Source organism: Oncorhynchus mykiss, chromosome 21 (assembly GCF_013265735.2).
Source record: "Oncorhynchus mykiss isolate Arlee chromosome 21, USDA_OmykA_1.1, whole genome shotgun sequence".
Classification (NCBI taxonomy): domain Eukaryota; kingdom Metazoa; phylum Chordata; class Actinopteri; order Salmoniformes; family Salmonidae; genus Oncorhynchus; species Oncorhynchus mykiss.
The window spans coordinates 5,579,356-5,598,052 of NC_048585.1; the positions used below are offsets into that span (position 1 = coordinate 5,579,356).

Genomic DNA, 18,697 nt, shown 5'->3' on the forward strand with positions numbered 1-18,697 from the left:
AGGCCACCTGCCTCTAACCGCTAGGCCACCTGCCTCTAACCGCTAGGCCACCTGCCTCTAACCGCTAGGCCACCTGCCTCTAACCGCTAGGCCACCTGCCTCTAACCGCTAGGCCACCTGCCTCTATCCGCTAGGCCACCTGCCTCTATCCGCTAGGCCACCTGCCTCTAACCGCTAGACCACCTGCCTCTAACCGCTAGGCCACCTGCCTCTAACCGCTAGGCCACCTGCCTCTAACCGCTAGGCTACCTGCCGCCTCGAGAAGCAAATATGAGAATCATTAGAGTCAACATGGGCCAGCATCCCTGTGGAACGCTTTCAACACCTTGTAGAGTCCCTGACGAATTGAGGCTGTTCTGAGGGAAAAGGGGGTGGGGTTTAACTCCATATTAGGAAGGTGTTCTTAATGTTTGGTCCACTCAGTGGGTGTTGTCTGATGACAAACACATTTGTTTTAGCTGTAATGATGACACAAACTGCTCAAGGATAGTTTGAAATCTTACCTCAGTGGATTACTGTTGAAATGAGGTGTCTGTCCGCCTGTCTGTCTGTCTCCGCCCGCCTGTCTGCCTGTCTGTCTCCTCCCGCCCGTCTGCCTGTCTGTCTCCTCCCGCCCATCTGCCTGTCTGTCTCCTCCCGCCCATCTGCCTGTCTGTCTCCTCCCGCCCATCTGCCTGTCTGTCTCCTCCCGCCCGTCTGCCTGTCTGTCTCCTCCCGCCCGTCTGCCTGTCTGTCTCCTCCCGCCCATCTGCCTGTCTGTCTCCGCCCCCCATCTGTCTGTCTGTCTCCGCCCGTCTAATAATAAGTGGTTTATCTGAAGCTCACGTTAATGTTGTCCCCATCAGGCCAACATGACTGTACCGCCCCGGAGCAGCATCAGGCCAACAGGAGTCTGTCTCTGAAGGAAGCCTCTGACTATCTCCTGCAGCAGAATGAACAGTACCGTCACTGGGTTCTCCTCGCTCTGGAGTGGATCATACGGACGGGGGAGGACGTTGGCATACGGTAAATATGGTTTCTCTTCTAAGATTCTCTGAAGAGGAGAGCATATCGGGTCGTGGGCATTAGGACACGCGGCAGGAAACAGAAACGGGCATTTCATATCGGACACGTGGTCCCTCCCTGTTTGGGTGGTCCCTCCCTGTTTGGGTGGTCCCTCCCTGTTTGGGTGGTCCCTCCCTGTTTGGGTGGTCCCTCCCTGTTTGGGTGGTCCCTCCCTGTTTGGGTGGTCCCTCCCTGTTTGTCTGTGTTCTTGTGTTTGGTGCCTAACCCTGTTATCAACCCCTATGATGTATTCTCATACTAATGGAACATCCTCTCTCTCTCCTCTCTCCCTTCTCCCCCTCCTATCTCCCCCCTCCTATCTCCCTCCTCCCCCTTCCTTTCGCTCTCTTCTCTCCCCCTCTTCTCTCCCTCTCTTCTCTCCCTCTCTTATCTCCCTCCTCCCCCTTCCTTTCGCTCTCTTCTCTCCCCCTCTTCTCTCCCTCTCTTCTCTCCCTCCTCCCCCTTCCTTTCGCTCTCTTCTCTCCCTCCTCTCTTCTCTCCCTCCTCCCATTTCCTTTCGCCCTCTTCTCCTCCCCCCTTCCTTTCGCTCTCTTCTCTCCTCTCTTCTCTCCCTCCTCCCCCCTTTCTTTCTCCCCCTCCTCTCTTCTCTCCCCCTCCTCTCCCTCCTCTCCCTCACTCCTTCTCTCCCCCTCCTCCTCTCCCAGGCTGATCGGGGATAACCCAGAGGAGGCAGTAGCGGATGTGAGTGAGGTGACTCGTCTGGAGTCGACCCACCCCAAGATGTCCTTCTCCTGCCGCTTCAGAAGAGCCTTTTTCACAGTCATCCACAGGGTGCTGCTCATCCTAACAGGTTAGACATGTCTTCTCTCCTCTTTACAGTCATCCACAGGGTGCTGCTCATCCTAACAGGTTAGACATGTCTTCTCTCCTCTTTACAGTCATCCACAGGGTGCTGCTCATCCTAACAGGTTAGACATGTCTTCTCTCCTCTTTACAGTCATCCACAGGGTGCTGCTCATCCTAACAGGTTAGACATGTCTTCTCTCCTCTTTACAGTCATCCACAGGGTGCTGCTCATCCTAACAGGTTAGACATGTCTTCTCTCCTCTTTACAGTCATCCACAGGGTGCTGCTCATCCTAACAGGTTAGACATGTCTTCTCTCCTCTTTACAGTCATCCACAGGGTGCTGCTCATCCTAACAGGTTAGACATGTCTTCTCTCCTCTTTACAGTCATCCACAGGGTGCTGCTCATCCTAACAGGTTAGACATGTCTTCTCTCCTCTTTACAGTCATCCACAGGGTGCTGCTCATCCTAACAGGTTAGACATGTCTTCTCTCCTCTTTACAGTCATCCACAGGGTGCTGCTCATCCTAACAGGTTAGACATGTCTTCTCTTCTCTTTACAGTCATCCACAGGGTGCTGCTCATCCTAACAGGTTAGACATGTCTTATCTCCTCTTTACAGTCATCCACAGGGTGCTGCTCATCCTAACAGGTTAGACATGTCTTCTCTCCTCTTTACAGTCATCCACAGGGTGCTGCTCATCCTAACAGGCCTCCTCCTCTTTACAGTCATCCACAGGGTGCTGCTCGTCCTAACAGGCCTCCTCCTCTTTACAGTCATCCACAGGGTGCTGCTCGTCCTAACAGGCCTCCTCCTCTTTACAGTCATCCACAGGGTGCTGCTCGTCCTAACAGGCCTCCTCCTCTTTACAGTCATCCACAGGGTGCTGCTCGTCCTAACAGGCCTCCTCCTCTTTACAGTCATCCACAGGGTGCTGCTCGTCCTAACAGGCCTCCTCCTCTTTACAGTCATCCACAGGGTGCTGCTCATCCTAACAGGCCTCCTCCTCTTTACAGTCATCCACAGGGTGCTGCTCGTCCTAACAGGCCTCCTGTGTGAGGTGTATTCTACTATATGAAGTATCTAATCTAACCTTCTCTCTCTAGTGATTGGTCTGGTGTGGGCTGTATTCTACTATATGAAGTATCTAATCTAACCTTCTCTCTCTAGTGATTGGTCTGGTGTGGGCTGTATTCTACTATATGAAGTATCTAATCTAACCTTCTCTCTCTAGTGATTGGTCTGGTGTGGGCTGTATTCTACTATATGAAGTATCTAATCTAACCTCTCTCTCTCTCTCTCTCTAGTGATTGGTCTGGTGTGGGCTGTATTCTACTATATGAAGTATCTAATCTAACCTCTCTCTCTCTAGTGATTGGTCTGGTGTGGGCTGTATTCTACTATATGAAGTATCTAATCTAACCTTCTCTCTCTAGTGATTGGTCTGGTGTGGGCTGTATTCTACTATATGAAGTATCTAATCTAACCTCTCTCTCTCTCTCTCTCTAGTGATTGGTCTGGTGTGGGCTGTATTCTACTATATGAAGTATCTAATCTAACCTCTCTCTCTCTAGTGATTGGTCTGGTGTGGGGTGTATTCTACTATATGAAGTATCTAATCTAACCTTCTCTCTCTAGTGATTGGTCTGGTGTGGGCTGTATTCTACTATATGAAGTATCTAATCTAACCTCTCTCTCTCTAGTGATTGGTCTGGTGTGGGCTGTATTCTACTATATGAAGTATCTAATCTAACCTCTCTCTCTCTAGTGATTGGTCTGGTGTGGGCTGTATTCTACTATATGAAGTATCTAATCTAACCTTCTCTCTCTAGTGATTGGTCTGGTTTGGGCTGTATTCTACTATATGAAGTATCTAATCTAACCTCTCTCTCTCTAGTGATTGGTCTGGTGTGGGCTGTATTCTACTATATGAAGTATCTAATCTAACCTCTCTCTCTCTAGTGATTGGTCTGGTGTGGGCTGTATTCTACTATATGAAGTATCTAATCTAACCTTCTCTCTCTAGTGATTGGTCTGGTTTGGGCTGTATTCTACTATATGAAGTATCTAATCTAACCTCTCTCTCTCTAGTGATTGGTCTGGTGTGGGCTGTATTCTACTATATGAAGTATCTAATCTAACCTCTCTCTCTCTAGTGATTGGTCTGGTGTGGGCTGTATTCTACTATATGAAGTATCTAATCTAACCTTCTCTCTCTCTAGTGATTGGTCTGGTGTGGGCTGTATTCTACTATATGAAGTATCTAATCTAACCTCTCTCTCTCTAGTGATTGGTCTGGTTTGGGCTGTATTCTACTATATGAAGTATCTAATCTAACCTCCTCTCTCTAGTGATTGGTCTGGTTTGGGCTGTATTCTACTATATGAAGTATCTAATCTAACCTCTCTCTCTCTAGTGATTGGTCTGGTGTGGGCTGTATTCTACTATATGAAGTATCTAATCTAACCTTCTCTCTCTAGTGATTGGTCTGGTTTGGGCTGTATTCTACTATATGAAGTATCTAATCTAACCTCCTCTCTCTCTCTCTAGTGATTGGTCTGGTGTGGGCTGTATTCTACTACATGAAGTATCTAATCTAACCTCCTCTCTCTAGTGATTGGTCTGGTTTGGGCTGTATTCTACTATATGAAGTATCTAATCTAACCTCCTCTCTCTCTAGTGATTGGTCTGGTGTGGGCTGTATTCTACTATATGAAGTATCTAATCTAACCTCCTCTCTCTCTCTCTAGTGATTGGTCTGGTGTGGGCTGTATTCTACTATATGAAGTATCTAATCTAACCTCTCTCTCTCTAGTGATTGGTCTGGTGTGGGCTGTATTCTACTATATGAAGTATCTAATCTAACCTTCTCTCTCTAGTGATTGGTCTGGTGTGGGCTGTATTCTACTATATGAAGTATCTAATCTAACCTCTCTCTCTCTAGTGATTGGTCTGGTGTGGGCTGTATTCTACTACATGAAGTATCTAATCTAACCTTCTCTCTCTAGTGATTGGTCTGGTGTGGGCTGTATTCTACTATATGAAGTATCTAATCTAACCTTCTCTCTCTAGTGATTGGTCTGGTGTGGGCTGTATTCTACTACATGAAGTATCTAATCTAACCTCTCTCTCTCTAGTGATTGGTCTGGTGTGGGCTGTATTCTACTATATGAAGTATCTAATCTAACCTTCTCTCTCTAGTGATTGGTCTGGTGTGGGCTGTATTCTACTATATGAAGTATCTAATCTAACCTCTCTCTCTCTAGTGATTGGTCTGGTGTGGGCTGTATTCTACTATATGAAGTATCTAATCTAACCTCTCTCTCTCTAGTGATTGGTCTGGTGTGGGCTGTATTCTACTATATGAAGTATCTAATCTAACCTCTCTCTCTCTAGTGATTGGTCTGGTGTGGGCTGTATTCTACTACATGAAGTATCTAATCTAACCTCTCTCTCTCTAGTGATTGGTCTGGTTTGGGCTGTATTCTACTATATGAAGTATCTAATCTAACCTCCTCTCTCTCTAGTGATTGGTCTGGTGTGGGCTGTATTCTACTATATGAAGTATCTAATCTAACCTCCTCTCTCTCTCTCTAGTGATTGGTCTGGTGTGGGCTGTATTCTACTATATGAAGTATCTAATCTAACCTCTCTCTCTCTAGTGATTGGTCTGGTGTGGGCTGTATTCTACTATATGAAGTATCTAATCTAACCTTCTCTCTCTAGTGATTGGTCTGGTGTGGGCTGTATTCTACTATATGAAGTATCTAATCTAACCTCTCTCTCTCTAGTGATTGGTCTGGTGTGGGCTGTATTCTACTACATGAAGTATCTAATCTAACCTCTCTCTCTCTAGTGATTGGTCTGGTGTGGGCTGTATTCTACTATATGAAGTATCTAATCTAACCTTCTCTCTCTAGTGATTGGTCTGGTGTGGGCTGTATTCTACTATATGAAGTATCTAATCTAACCTTCTCTCTCTAGTGATTGGTCTGGTGTGGGCTGTATTCTACTATATGAAGTATCTAATCTAACCTTCTCTCTCTAGTGATTGGTCTGGTGTGAGGTGTATTCTACTATATGAAGTATCTAATCTAACCTCCTCTCTCTAGTGATTGGTCTGGTGTGGGCTGTATTCTACTATATGAAGTATCTAATCTAACCTTCTCTCTCTAGTGATTGGTCTGGTGTGGGCTGTATTCTACTATATGAAGTATCTAATCTAACCTTCTCTCTCTAGTGATTGGTCTGGTATGAGGTGTATTCTACTATATGAAGTATCTAATCTAACCTTCTCTCTCTAGTGATTGGTCTGGTTTGGGCTGTATTCTACTATATGAAGTATCTAATCTAACCTCCTCTCTCTCTCTCTAGTGATTGGTCTGGTGTGGGCTGTATTCTACTATATGAAGTATCTAATCTAACCTCCTCTCTCTCTCTCTAGTGATTGGTCTGGTGTGGGCTGTATTCTACTATATGAAGTATCTAATCTAACCTCCTCTCTCTCTCTCTAGTGATTGGTCTGGTGTGGGCTGTATTCTACTACATGAAGTATCGTTGGAGGAGAGAGGAAGAGGAGACCCGGCAGATGTATGACATGGTGGAAAGAATCATAGGTGTTCTGAGGATCCACAACGCATCGTGTCAGGAGAACAATGACCTCCAGCCCTACCTGCCCATCCCTCACGTCAGAGACTCCCTGGTTCAGCCCCAGGACAGGTCAGTACTAACCTCCTACCTGCCCATCTCTCACGTCAGAGACTCCCTGGTTCAACCCCAGGACAGGTGAGTACTAACCTCCTACCTGCCCATCCCTCACGTCAGAGACTCCCTGGTTCAGCCCCAGGACAGGTGAGTACTAACCTCCTACCTGCCCATCCCTCACGTCAGAGACTCCCTGGTCCAACCCCAGGACAGGTGAGTACTATCCTCCTACCTGCCCATCCCTCACGTCAGAGACTCCCTGGTCCAACCCCAGGACAGGTCAGTACTAACCTCCTACCTGCCCATTCCTCACGTCAGAGACTCCCTGGTCCAACCCCAGGGACAGGTCAGTACTATCCTCCTACCTGCCCATTCCTCACGTCAGAGACTCCCTGGTTCAGCCCCAGGACAGGTCAGTACTAACCTCCTACCTGCCCATCCCTCACGTCAGAGACTCCCTGGTCCAACCCCAGGACAGGTGAGTACTAACCTCCTACCTGCCCATCCCTCACGTCAGAGACTTCCTGGTCCAACCCCAGGACAGGTGAGTACTATCCTCCTACCTGCCCATTCCTCACGTCAGAGACTTCCTGGTCCAACCCCAGGACAGGTCAGTACTAACCTCCTACCTGCCCATCCCTCACGTCAGAGACTCCCTGGTCCAACCCCAGGTCAGTTCCAGCACTAGGGCCATATAAAATCTGCGTTGTGGAGAAGTTGGAATCCAGACATTAAAATTGAATTCAACAATATTCAACAATCTATTGAACTTTAGTAGGGAATCAACTAAATGTATTGAACTCAGTAGGGAATCAACTAAATGTATCGTTCTCAGTAGGGAATCAACTAAATGCATTGAACTCAGTAGGGAATCAACTAAATGTATTGAACTCAGTAGGGAATCAACTAAATGTATTGAACTCAGTAGGGAATCAACTAAATGTATCGTTCTCAGTAGGGAATCAACTAAATGCATTGAACTCAGTAGGGAATCAACTAAATGTATTGAACTCAGTAGGGAATCAACTAAATGTATTGATCTCAGTAGGGAATCAACTAGATGTATTGAACTCAGTAGGTAATCAACTAAATGTATGGAACTCAGTAGGGAATCAACTAAATGCATTGAACTCAGTAGGGAATCAACTAAATGTATTGATCTCAGTAGGGAATCAACTAGATGTATTGAACTCAGTAGGTAATCAACTAAATGTATCGTTCTCAGTAGGGAATCAACTAAATGTATTGATCTCAGTAGGGAATCAACTAAATGTATTGATCTCAGTAGGGAATCAACTAGATGTATTGAACTCAGTAGGTAATCAACTAAATGTATCGTTCTCAGTAGGGAATCAACTAAATGTATTGAACTCAGTAGGGAATCAACTAAATGTATCGTTCTCAGTAGGGAATCAACTAAATGTATGGAACTCAGTAGGGAATCAACTAAATGTATGGAACTCAGTAGGGAATCAACTAAATGTATGGAACTCAGTAGGGAATCAACTAAATGTATGGAACTCAGTAGGGAATCAACTAAATGTATTGAACTCAGTAGGGAATCAACTAAATGTATGGAACTCATTAGGGAATCAACTAAATGTATTGAACTCAGTAGGGAATCAACTAAATGTATGGAACTCAGTAGGGAATCAACTAAATGTATTGAACTCAGTAGGGAATCAACTAAATGTATGGAACTCATTAGGGAATCAACTAAATGTATTGAACTCAGTAGGGAATCAACTAAATGTATTGAACTCAGTAGGGAATCAACTAAATGTATTGAACTCAGTAGGGAATCAACTAAATGTATTGAACTCAGTAGGGAATCAACTAAATGTATTGAACTCAGTATGGAATCAACTAAATGTATTGAACTCAGTAGGGAATCAACTAAATGTATGGAACTCAGTAGGGAATCAACTAAATGTATGGAACTCAGTAGGGAATCAACTAAATGTATCGAACTCAGTAGGGAATCAACTAGATGTATGGAACTCAGTAGGGAATCAACTAAATGTATGGGAATCAACTAAATGTATGGGAATCAACTAAATGTATGGAACTCAGTAGGGAATCAACGAAATGTATCGAACTCAGTAGGGAATCAACTGAATCTATTGAACTTTAGTAGGGAATCAACTAAATGTAGGGAATCAACGAAATGTATTGAACTCAGTAGGGAATCAACTAAATGTATCGAGCTCAGTAGGGAATCAACTGAATCTATTGAACTTTAGTAGGGAATCAACTAAATGTATGGAACTCAGTAGGGAATCAACTAAATGTATGGAACTCAGTAGGGAATCAACTAAATGTATGGAACTCAGTAGGGAATCAACTAAATGTATGGAACTCAGTAGGGAATCAACTAAATGTATGGAACTCAGTAGGGAATCAACTAAATGTATTGAAATCAGTAGGGAATCAACTGAATCTATTGAACTTTAGTAGGGAATCAACTAAATGTATCGAACTCAGTAGGGAATCAACTAAATGTATTGGAATCAACTGAATCTATTGAAATCAGTAGGGAATCAACTGAATCTATTGAACTTTAGTAGGGAATCAACTAAATGCATCAGCTCAATAGAAAATGCATACATTTGCCCATGAGTACGTTTAGGTGCACACTAATAATTCGATATTAAACTAGATTTTTACGGCAGTAGACCGAGTGTGGCAACAGTGATGTAAACACCGAACTCTGCTCATCGTAATCGGCGTAGGATAAGTTTTGATCTGATCTGTAAGCCTACACCGATTTTGAGCAAAAAAAAATGTACCTACCGGTTTTCTGAGCAATCTTTCAAATGATTTGTGACATTTGAATCTGCTTTCCAGCGGTGAATTTGATCTGTGTCAGCAGCGTTTACGACGACAAGCCTCTCTCTCTTATGAGCGGAGTGGAGTGAGTTAAGGAACAGCTGAACGTCTGCATCTCAGAAGTGGGTTTCACAGACCGACTTTGTATGTCCGAACTACGATCGCCTTCCCCCGAAAAATAACAACGGTCGCTGCGGTAGAACGACAATTCTGATTGGGTTTCCCGCGTTTATTTTGAAGTTCCCATCAAGGAAGTCCGATGTTCAGATGTGTCCGTGGAAACGGGATTATTAGGGAAATCGTCCTTCTTTCAAAGCGTATAAAACATTTAAAACTATTATATTAACCTGACTATGCACAATAATTATATTGTGTGTAATAACCAATAATGATATTGTGTGTAATAACCAATAATTATATTGTGTGTAATAACCAATAATTATATTGTGTGTAATAACCAATAATTATATTGTGTGTAATAACCAATAATTATATTGTGTGTAATAACCGTACTCAGTGATTTATTATTATTTTTATTTTATTTTTTGTATTTTGAGGCAACGAACGGCACAGGAATGCCCCTGTCTGTGTGCGCGTTTGTCTACCACTAAGTGTAGCCGCTAGCGATGATGCTGACAACAGTCTTCTGGTAGATGGAAAGGCTTTCGCAAACAAAAACAAAAACCTTCTCAATTAAATGTGAACTACAAAGTGGAACTCTTACCTTCCTGGCAGAATTATATCAGAATTTATAAACTGCCTTGTTCAGGGGCAGAACGACAGATTTGTACCGTGTCAGCTCGGGGATTTGATCCTGCAATCCTTCCGGTTGCTAGTCCAACACTCTAACCACCAAACGCTCTAACCACCAACGCTCTAACCACCAAACGCTCTAACCACCAAACGCTCTAACCACCAAACGCTCTAACCACCAAACGCTCTAACCACCAAACGCTCTAACCACCAAACGCTCTAACCACCAAACGCTCTAACCACCAAACGCTCTAACCACCAAACGCTCTAACCACCAAACGCTCTAACCACCAAACGCTCTAACCACCAAACGCTCTAACCACCAAACGCTCTAACCACCAAACGCTCTAACCACCAACGCTCTAACCACCAACGCTCTAACCACCAACGCTCTAACCACCAACGCTCTAACCACCAACGCTCTAACCACCAACGCTCTAACCACCAACGCTCTAACCACCAACGCTCTAACCACCAACGCTCTAACCACCAACGCTCTAACCACCAACGCTCTAACCACCAACGCTCTAACCACCAACGCTCTAACCACCAAACGCTCTAACCACCAACGCTCTAACCACCAACGCTCTAACCACCAACGCTCTAACCACCAACGCTCTAACCACCAACGCTCTAACCACCAACGCTCTAACCACCAAACGCTCTAACCACCAACGCTCTAACCACCAACGCTCTAACCACTAGGCTACCCTGCCGCCACGGCTTCTTAAACTAAACTACTTTGTTGTGTTTAGGGCAGATTCTGTTGTTTAGTCCCCCGAGGAGCAACGTTTCAGGGAAAAAAATCACATCCTGTTCAGTTTAACTGGGTTTTCCTATCATGTCAGAGACCAGCTATGTTAGTTTCTATTCTACCATTTAGAGACCAGCTATGTTAGTTTCCATTCTACCATTTACAGACAAGCTATGTTAGTTTCCATTCTACCATTTAGAGACAAGCTATGTTCGTTTCCATTCTACCATTTAGAGACAAGCTATGTTAGTTTCTATTCTACCATTTAGAGACCAGCTATGTTAGTTTCCATTCTACCATTTAGAGACCAGCTATGTTTGTTCTACCATTTAGAGACCAGCTATGTTAGTTTCTATTCTACCATTTAGAGACCAGCTATGTTAGCTTGTCTCTAAATGGTAGAATAGAAACTATGTTAGTTTCCATTCTACCATTTAGAGACCAGCTATGTTAGTTCTACCATTTAGAGACCAGCTATGTTAGTTTCTATTCTACCATTTAGAGACCAGCTATGTTAGTTTCTATTCTACCATTTAGAGACAAGCTATGTTAGTCTCTATTCTACCATTTAGAGACCAGCTATGTTTGTTCTACCATTTAGAGACCAGCTATGTTAGTTTCCATTCTACCATTTAGAGACTAGCTATGTTAGTTTCCATTCTACCATTTAGAGACCAGCTATGTTAGTTTCTATTCTACCATTTAGAGACAAGTTATGTTAGTTTATATTCTACCATTTAGAGACCAGCTATGTTAGTTTCCATTCTACCATTTAGATACCAGCTATGTTAGCTTGTCTCTAAATGGTAGTTTCTATTCTACCATTGAGAGACAAGCTATGTTAGTTTCCATTCTACCATTTAGAGACAAACAGTCATAATAGTCATAATGACTGTTCATTTCTATTCTACCATTCCAGAAAGAAGCTGAAGAAGGTCTGGGACCGGGCTGTGACCTTCCTCTCAGCCAATGAGAGCCGTATCAGGACAGAGTCTCAGCGGATTGGCGGAGCCGACTTCCTGGTGTGGAGGTGGCTCCAGCCCTCTCTGAGCTGCGACCAGATCTCACTCGTCCCCTCCAAAGTCTGGCAGGGCAAAGGTAACTAACCCGTCCCCCATTCCTAGTCTGCTCCCAAATGGCACCCTGTTCCCTACGTAGGGCACTACCAACTCCCTATTAATACCCAGGGTTATAAAATGTGATGTTCGATGAGCAGGTGTCCACGTACTTTTTGGTTGTGTAGTTTATGACCGAAATAAGAAAATGTTTCTTCCCTGCTGTTATACTGTCCATCTAGCGTCTCTTGTCCGTCTCTTGTCCATCTAACACATTTCCTGTCTTTTTCTCTATGGAACGTCTCTTTCCTGTCTGTCTCTCTTCTCTCAGCGTTCCCTCTGGACAGGAGGAACTCTCCTCCCAACAGTTTAACGGCGTGTCTGAAGATCAGAAACATGTTTGATCCAGTCATGTGAGTACCAGAGGGTGTTACTAAGTCAATGTGTTCACCATCAGTCTTTAAGGTTCTGTTGGGGTTCGGGATGAGCAAGAACTTGTCAGGGGACTAAAAACGCTCTCTTTGCATGTCGGTATCGGCAGACTCTCTCTTAGATGTGGACGTTGGCAGACTCTCTTAGATGTGGACGTTGGCAGACTCTCTCTTAGATGTTGACGTTGGCAGACTCTCTCTTAGATGTGGACGTTGGCAGACTCTCTCTTAGATGTTGACGTTGCAGACTCTCTCTTAGATGTGGACGTTGGCAGACTCTTAGATGTGGACGTTGGCAGACTCTCTCTTAGATGTGGACGTTGGCAGACTCTCTCTTAGATGTGGACGTTGGCAGACTCTCTCTTAGACCTGGACGTTGACAGTGGCAGACTCTCTTAGATGTGGACGTCGGCAGACTCTCTTAGATATGGACGTTGGCAGACTCTCTCTTAGATGTGGACGTTGGCAGACTCTCTCTTAGACCTGGACGTTGACGTTGGCAGACTCTCTCTTAGATGTGGACGTTGGCAGACTCTCTCTTAGATGTGGACGTTGGCAGACTCTCTCTTAGATGTGGACGTTGGCAGACTCTCTCTTAGATGTGGACGTTGGCAGACTCTCTCTTAGACCTGGACGTTGACATCGGCAGACTCTCTCTTAGATGTGGACGTCGGCAGACTCTTAGATGTGGACGTTGGCAGACTCTCTCTTAGATGTGGACGTTGGCAGACTCTCTTAGATGTGGACGTTGGCAGACTCTCTTAGGTGTGGACGTTGGCAGACTCTCTCTTAGATGTGGACGTTGGCAGACTCTCTCTTAGATGTGGACGTTGGCAGACTCTCTCTTAGATGTGGACGTTGGCAGACTCTCTCTTAGACCTGGACGTTGACGTTGGCAGACTCTCTCTTAGACCTGGACGTTGACGTTGGCAGACTCTCTCTTAGATGAGGACGTTGGCAGACTCTCTCTTAGATGAGGACATTGACGTTGGCAGACTCTCTCTTAGACCTGGACGTTGACGTTGGCAGACTCTCTTTTAGATGAGGACGTTGGCAGACTCTCTCTTAGATGAGGACGTTGGCATACTCTCTCTTAGATGAGGACGTTGGCAGACTCTCTCTTAGACCTGGACGTTGACGTTGGCAGACTCTCTCTTAGACCTGGACGTTGACGTTGGCAGACTCTCTCTTAGATGAGGACGTTGGCAGACTCTCTCTTAGATGAGGACGTTGGCAGACTCTCTCTTAGACCTGGACGTGGACGTTGGCAGACTCTCTCTTAGATGTGGACGTCGGCAGACTCCCTCAGATATATATTGTATCAAGTGTTTTCCCATATGTGCCACATGTACTGTCCTATCCTACCTGTGTGTTGTTGACTACCAGGTTAGAGGTGGGTTCGGACTTCTAGATGACATCTGACCCCTTTACGTGTGTGTGTGTGTGTGTGTGTGTAACAGGGAGGTTGGTGAAAACTGGCATCTGGCCATCCACGAGGCCATCTTGGAGAAGTGTTGTGACAACGACGGTATCGTCCACATCGCTGTCGACAAGAACTCCAGAGAGGTGAGTGTCTGTCACAGCTGTTATATCAACCAATGGCTGTGTTCGACAAGAACTCCAGAGAGGTGAGTGTCTGTCACAGCTGTTATATCAACCAATGGCTGTGTTCGACAAGAACTCCAGAGAGGTGAGTGTCTGTCACAGCTGTTATATCAACCAATGGCTGTGTTCGACAAGAACTCCAGAGAGGTGAGTGTCTGTCACAGCTGTTATATCAACCAATGGCTGTGTTCCAAGTGGCTCCCTATTCTTTTACCAAATAGGTGCTATCTTCTGTATACCACCCCTACCTGATCACAACACAACTGATTGGCTCAAACGCACTAAGATAACAAGGCACACCTGTTAATTGAAATGCATTCCAGGTGACTACCTCATGAAGCTGGTTTAGAGAATGCCAAGAGTGTGCAAAGCTGTCATCAAAGCAGAGGGTGCCTACTTTGAAGAATCTCAAATGTAACATTTTTTATTTAACACTTTAACAGCCATCTGGTTATATATCCAGTGACCAGGTGGAACCAACAGCCGTCTGGTTATATATCCACTGACCAGGTGGAACCAACAGCCATATGGTTATATATCCACTGACCAGGTGGAACCAACAGCCATCTGGTTATATATCCACTGACCAGGTAGAACCAACAGCCGTCTGGTTATATATCCACTGACCAGGTGGAACCAACAGCCATCTGGTTATATATCCACTGACCAGGTAGAACCAACAGCCATGTGGTTATATATCCACTGACCAGGTGGAACCAACAGCCGTCTGGTTATATATCCACTGACCAGGTGGAACCAACAGCCATCTGGTTATATATCCACTGACCAGGTAGAACCAACAGCCATCTGGTTATATATCCACTGACCAGGTGGAACCAACAGCCATCTGGTTATATATCCACTGACCAGGTAGAACCAACAGCCATGTGGTTATATATCCACTGACCAGGTGGAACCAACAGCCGTCTGGTTATATATCCACTGACCAGGTGGAACCAACAGCCATCTGGTTATATATCCACTGACCAGGTGGAACCAACAGCCGTCTGGTTATATATCCAGTGACCAGGTAGAACCAACAGCCACGCGGTTATATATCCAGGTGGAACCAACAGCCATCTGGTTATATATCCACTGACCAGGTGGAACCAACGGCCGTCTGGTTATATATCCACTGACCAGGTGGAACCAACAGCCATCTGGTTATATATCCACTGACCAGGTAGAACCAACAGCCATCTGGTTATATATCCACTGACCAGGTGGAACCAACAGCCATCTGGTTATATATCCACTGACCAGGTAGAACCAACAGCCATGTGGTTATATATCCACTGACCAGGTGGAACCAACAGCCGTCTGGTTATATATCCACTGACCAGGTGGAACCAACAGCCATCTGGTTATATATCCACTGACCAGGTGGAACCAACAGCCGTCTGGTTATATATCCAGTGACCAGGTAGAACCAACAGCCACGCGGTTATATATCCAGGTGGAACCAACAGCCATCTGGTTATATATCCACTGACCAGGTGGAACCAACAGCCATCTGGTTATATATCCAGTGACCAGGTAGAACCAACAGCCACACGGTTATATATCCAGGTGGAACCAACAGCCATGTGGTTATATATCCACTGACCAGGTAGAACCAACAGCCATGTGGTTATATATCCAGTGACCAGGTAGAACCAACAGCCATGTGGTTATATATCCAGTGACCAGGTGGAACCAACAGCCATCTGGTTATATATCCACTGACCAGGTAGAACCAACAGCCATGTGGTTATATATCCAGTGACCAGGTAGAACCAACAGCCACGCGGTTATATATCCAGGTGGAACCAACAGCCATCTGGTTATATATCCACTGACCAGGTGGAACCAACAGCCATCTGGTTATATATCCAGTGACCAGGTAGAACCAACAGCCACGCGGTTATATATCCAGGTGGAACCAACAGCCATGTGGTTATATATCCACTGACCAGGTAGAACCAACAGCCATGTGGTTATATATCCAGTGACCAGGTAGAACCAACAGCCATGTGGTTATATATCCAGTGACCAGGTAGAACCAACAGCCATGTGGTTATATATTGCAGTGAGCCACCCGACAGACAGACTGACGTGGCTGTGTTTATAACCTGTGATAGAGGAGCTTGTTAACCTCTCTCTCCTCTCTCTCCAGGGCTGTGTCTATGTGAAGTGTCTGTCAGCAGAACACTCAGGGAAAGCCTTCAAGGCGCTACATGGCTCCTGGTTCGATGGTAAAATCACAACACACTAGTCTTTGTTTGTCCTTCGTTGTCCTTCCGTCCTCTAATGAACCTTGTTGTTGCCTGCTGACTTCCTTATTGTTGACCATTTTATCTCACCACCTGGGTCAAAGCCCAATAGCTCTTGTTTGCTAACTTTGAGCCAATAGCATTTTGTACTACTATTCATGTGGGGCTGTGTCTCTCTCCCTACCTACCGACCCCCCCCTCCCGTCTCCCTCCCTACCTACCGTCTCCCTCCCTACCTACCGTCTCTCTCCCCCTTTCCTCCCTCCCCTCTCCCCCTTTCCTCCCTCCCCTCTCCCCCTTTCCTCCCTCCCCTCTCCCCCTTTCCTCCCTCCCCTCTCCCCCTTTCCTCCCTCCCCTCTCCCCCTTTCCTCCCTCCCTACCTACCGTCTCTCTCTCCCTCCGTACCTACCGTCTCTCTCTCCCTCCCGACCTACCGTTTCCCTCCCTACCTACCTACTGCCCCCCCCTACCGTCTCCCTCCCTACCTACCGTCTCTCCCTCCCTACCTACCGTCTCTCTCTCCCTACCTACCGTCTCTCTTTCTGCCTCCCTACCTACCGTCTCTCTCTCCCCCTATCCTCCCTCTCTCCCTACCGTCTCTCTCTCCCTCCCTACCTACCGTCTCTCTCTCCCCCTATCCTCCCTCCCTACCTACCGTCTCTCTCTCTCTCTCTCTACCTACTGCCCCCCCCTCCCTACCTACTGCCCCCCCCTCCCAGGTAAGCTGGTGACGGTGAAGTACCTGCGTCTGGACCGTTACCACCAGCGTTTCCCTCAGGCCCAGGGCTGTACCACCTCCCTGAAGCCCTCAAACACCTACATGAACACCATGTCCAGACTACGTCACCACACCAGCCCTGACAGCAGCTCTAACACGAACTCTCTAGGCTTCTCTTGAAGGGGGGGGGGCAGATTACCCCAGCCTCCTCTCTCCCTCCCTCAACCCCACAGATACCACCACACCAGCCCTGACAGCAGCTCTAACACTAACTCTCTAGGCTTCTCCTGAGGGGGAGGGGGGGGGGGTAGATTACCCCAGCCTCCTCTCTCCCTCAACCCCACCACACCAGCCCTGACAGCCCCTTCTTACCCCTGTGTAACGGTCTCACCTCAACACAAGCCCCCCTTCCTTCAGGCTCCCCTTAACAAGCCTCTACTGGAGGTGATGGCAGCTTGGTGAACCGTCTGTCTCGACTCACAGGGCTGGGTTGAACCGTCTGTCTCAACTCACAGGGCTGGGTTGAACCGTCTGTCTCAACTCACAGGGCTGGGTGAACCGTCTGTCTCAACTCACAGGGCTGGGTTGAACCGTCTGTCTCAACTCACAGGGCTGGGTTGAACCGTCTGTCTCACAGGGCTGGGTTGAACCGTCTGTCTCAACTCACAGGGCTGGGTTGAACCGTCTGTCTCAACTCACAGGGCTGGGTTGAACCGTCTGTCTCAACTCACAGGGCTGGGTGAACCGTCTGTCTCAACTCACAGGGCTGGGTTGAACCGTCTGTCTCAACTCACAGGGCTGGGTTGAACCGTCTGTCTCACAGGGCTGGGTTGAACCGTCTGTCTCAACTCACAGGGCTGGGTTGAACCGTCTGTCTCGACTCACAGGGCTGGGTTGAACCGTCTGTCTCACAGGGCTGGGTTGAACCGTCTGTCTCGACTCACAGGGCTGGGTTGAACCGTCTGTCTCACAGGGCTGGGTTGAACCGTCTGTCTCACAGGGCTGGGTTGAACCGTCTGTCTCGACTCACAGGGCTGGGTTGAACCGTCTGTCTCACAGGGCTGGGTTGAACCGTCTGTCTCGACTCACAGGGCTGGGTTGAACCGTCTGTCTCGACTCACAGGGCTGGGTTGAACCGTCTGTCTCGACTCACAGGGCTGGGTTGAACCGTCTGTCTCGACTCACAGGGCTGGGTTGAACCGTCTGTCTCGACTCACAGGGCTGGGTTGAACCGTCTGTCTCGACTCACAGGGCTGGGTTGAACCGTCTGTCTCGACTCACAGGGCTGGGTTGAACCGTCTGTCTCAACTCACAGGGCTGGGTTGAACCGTCTGTCTCACAGGGCTGGGTTGAACCGTCTGTCTCGACTCACAGGGCTGGGTTGAACCGTCTGTCTCAACTCACAGGGCTTTGTTTTCTCTTTTAAGTGGGACTTGACTGTTGGTTGTCCACAACCTGTCTGGACCACAGGAGTGGTGGGAGGCTTTAGACTGACAGTCCTGCAGTGTTTTTTGTTGTAAAGACCAATCAGAGTTTTGAAAACAAAACTTTGGAAGACCACTTGAACAACCAATGGGCTGAGAGATTGGAGACTAGGGGGGGGGGGCGTGGTCTGAGCTGGAGATGTGTGACTAGGGGGGCGTGGTCTGAGCTGGAGATGTGTGATTCGCCGGTTCCCCCGTCGACACTATTAAAAACATTATTTTTTTTTTTTTTTTGTATTACAAACTTTATGGATTTAAA

The 18,697-nt window shown here is 46.7% G+C and overlaps 1 protein-coding gene and 1 long non-coding RNA gene across 4 annotated transcripts in view; both read left to right on the forward strand.

Moving 5' to 3' along the window:
- LOC110511233 (inner nuclear membrane protein Man1) overlaps positions 1–18,697 on the forward strand; it is a 34,831-nt gene extending 16,134 nt beyond the window's left edge. Inside the window, exons 4-11 of the mRNA XM_036956679.1 lie at positions 846–1,005; positions 1,710–1,855; positions 6,368–6,572; positions 11,813–11,991; positions 12,280–12,361; positions 13,840–13,945; positions 16,140–16,218; positions 16,956–18,697. Of these exons, the coding sequence (XP_036812574.1) occupies positions 846–1,005; positions 1,710–1,855; positions 6,368–6,572; positions 11,813–11,991; positions 12,280–12,361; positions 13,840–13,945; positions 16,140–16,218; positions 16,956–17,134 (1,136 nt within the window). The 3' untranslated portion in view covers positions 17,135–18,697. The remainder of the gene's footprint in view (positions 1–845; positions 1,006–1,709; positions 1,856–6,367; positions 6,573–11,812; positions 11,992–12,279; positions 12,362–13,839; positions 13,946–16,139; positions 16,219–16,955) is intronic.
- On the forward strand, positions 14,326–16,042 carry LOC118942839. 3 transcript variants are annotated; one of them, XR_005038475.1, is made up of 3 exons: positions 14,326–14,574; positions 15,441–15,713; positions 15,787–16,042. It is a non-coding gene; the product is annotated as an uncharacterized LOC118942839 (long non-coding RNA). The 3 variants fall into 3 exon arrangements; XR_005038477.1 differs by lacking the exon at positions 14,326–14,574 and adding an exon at positions 15,112–15,207; XR_005038476.1 differs by lacking the exon at positions 14,326–14,574 and adding an exon at positions 15,128–15,167.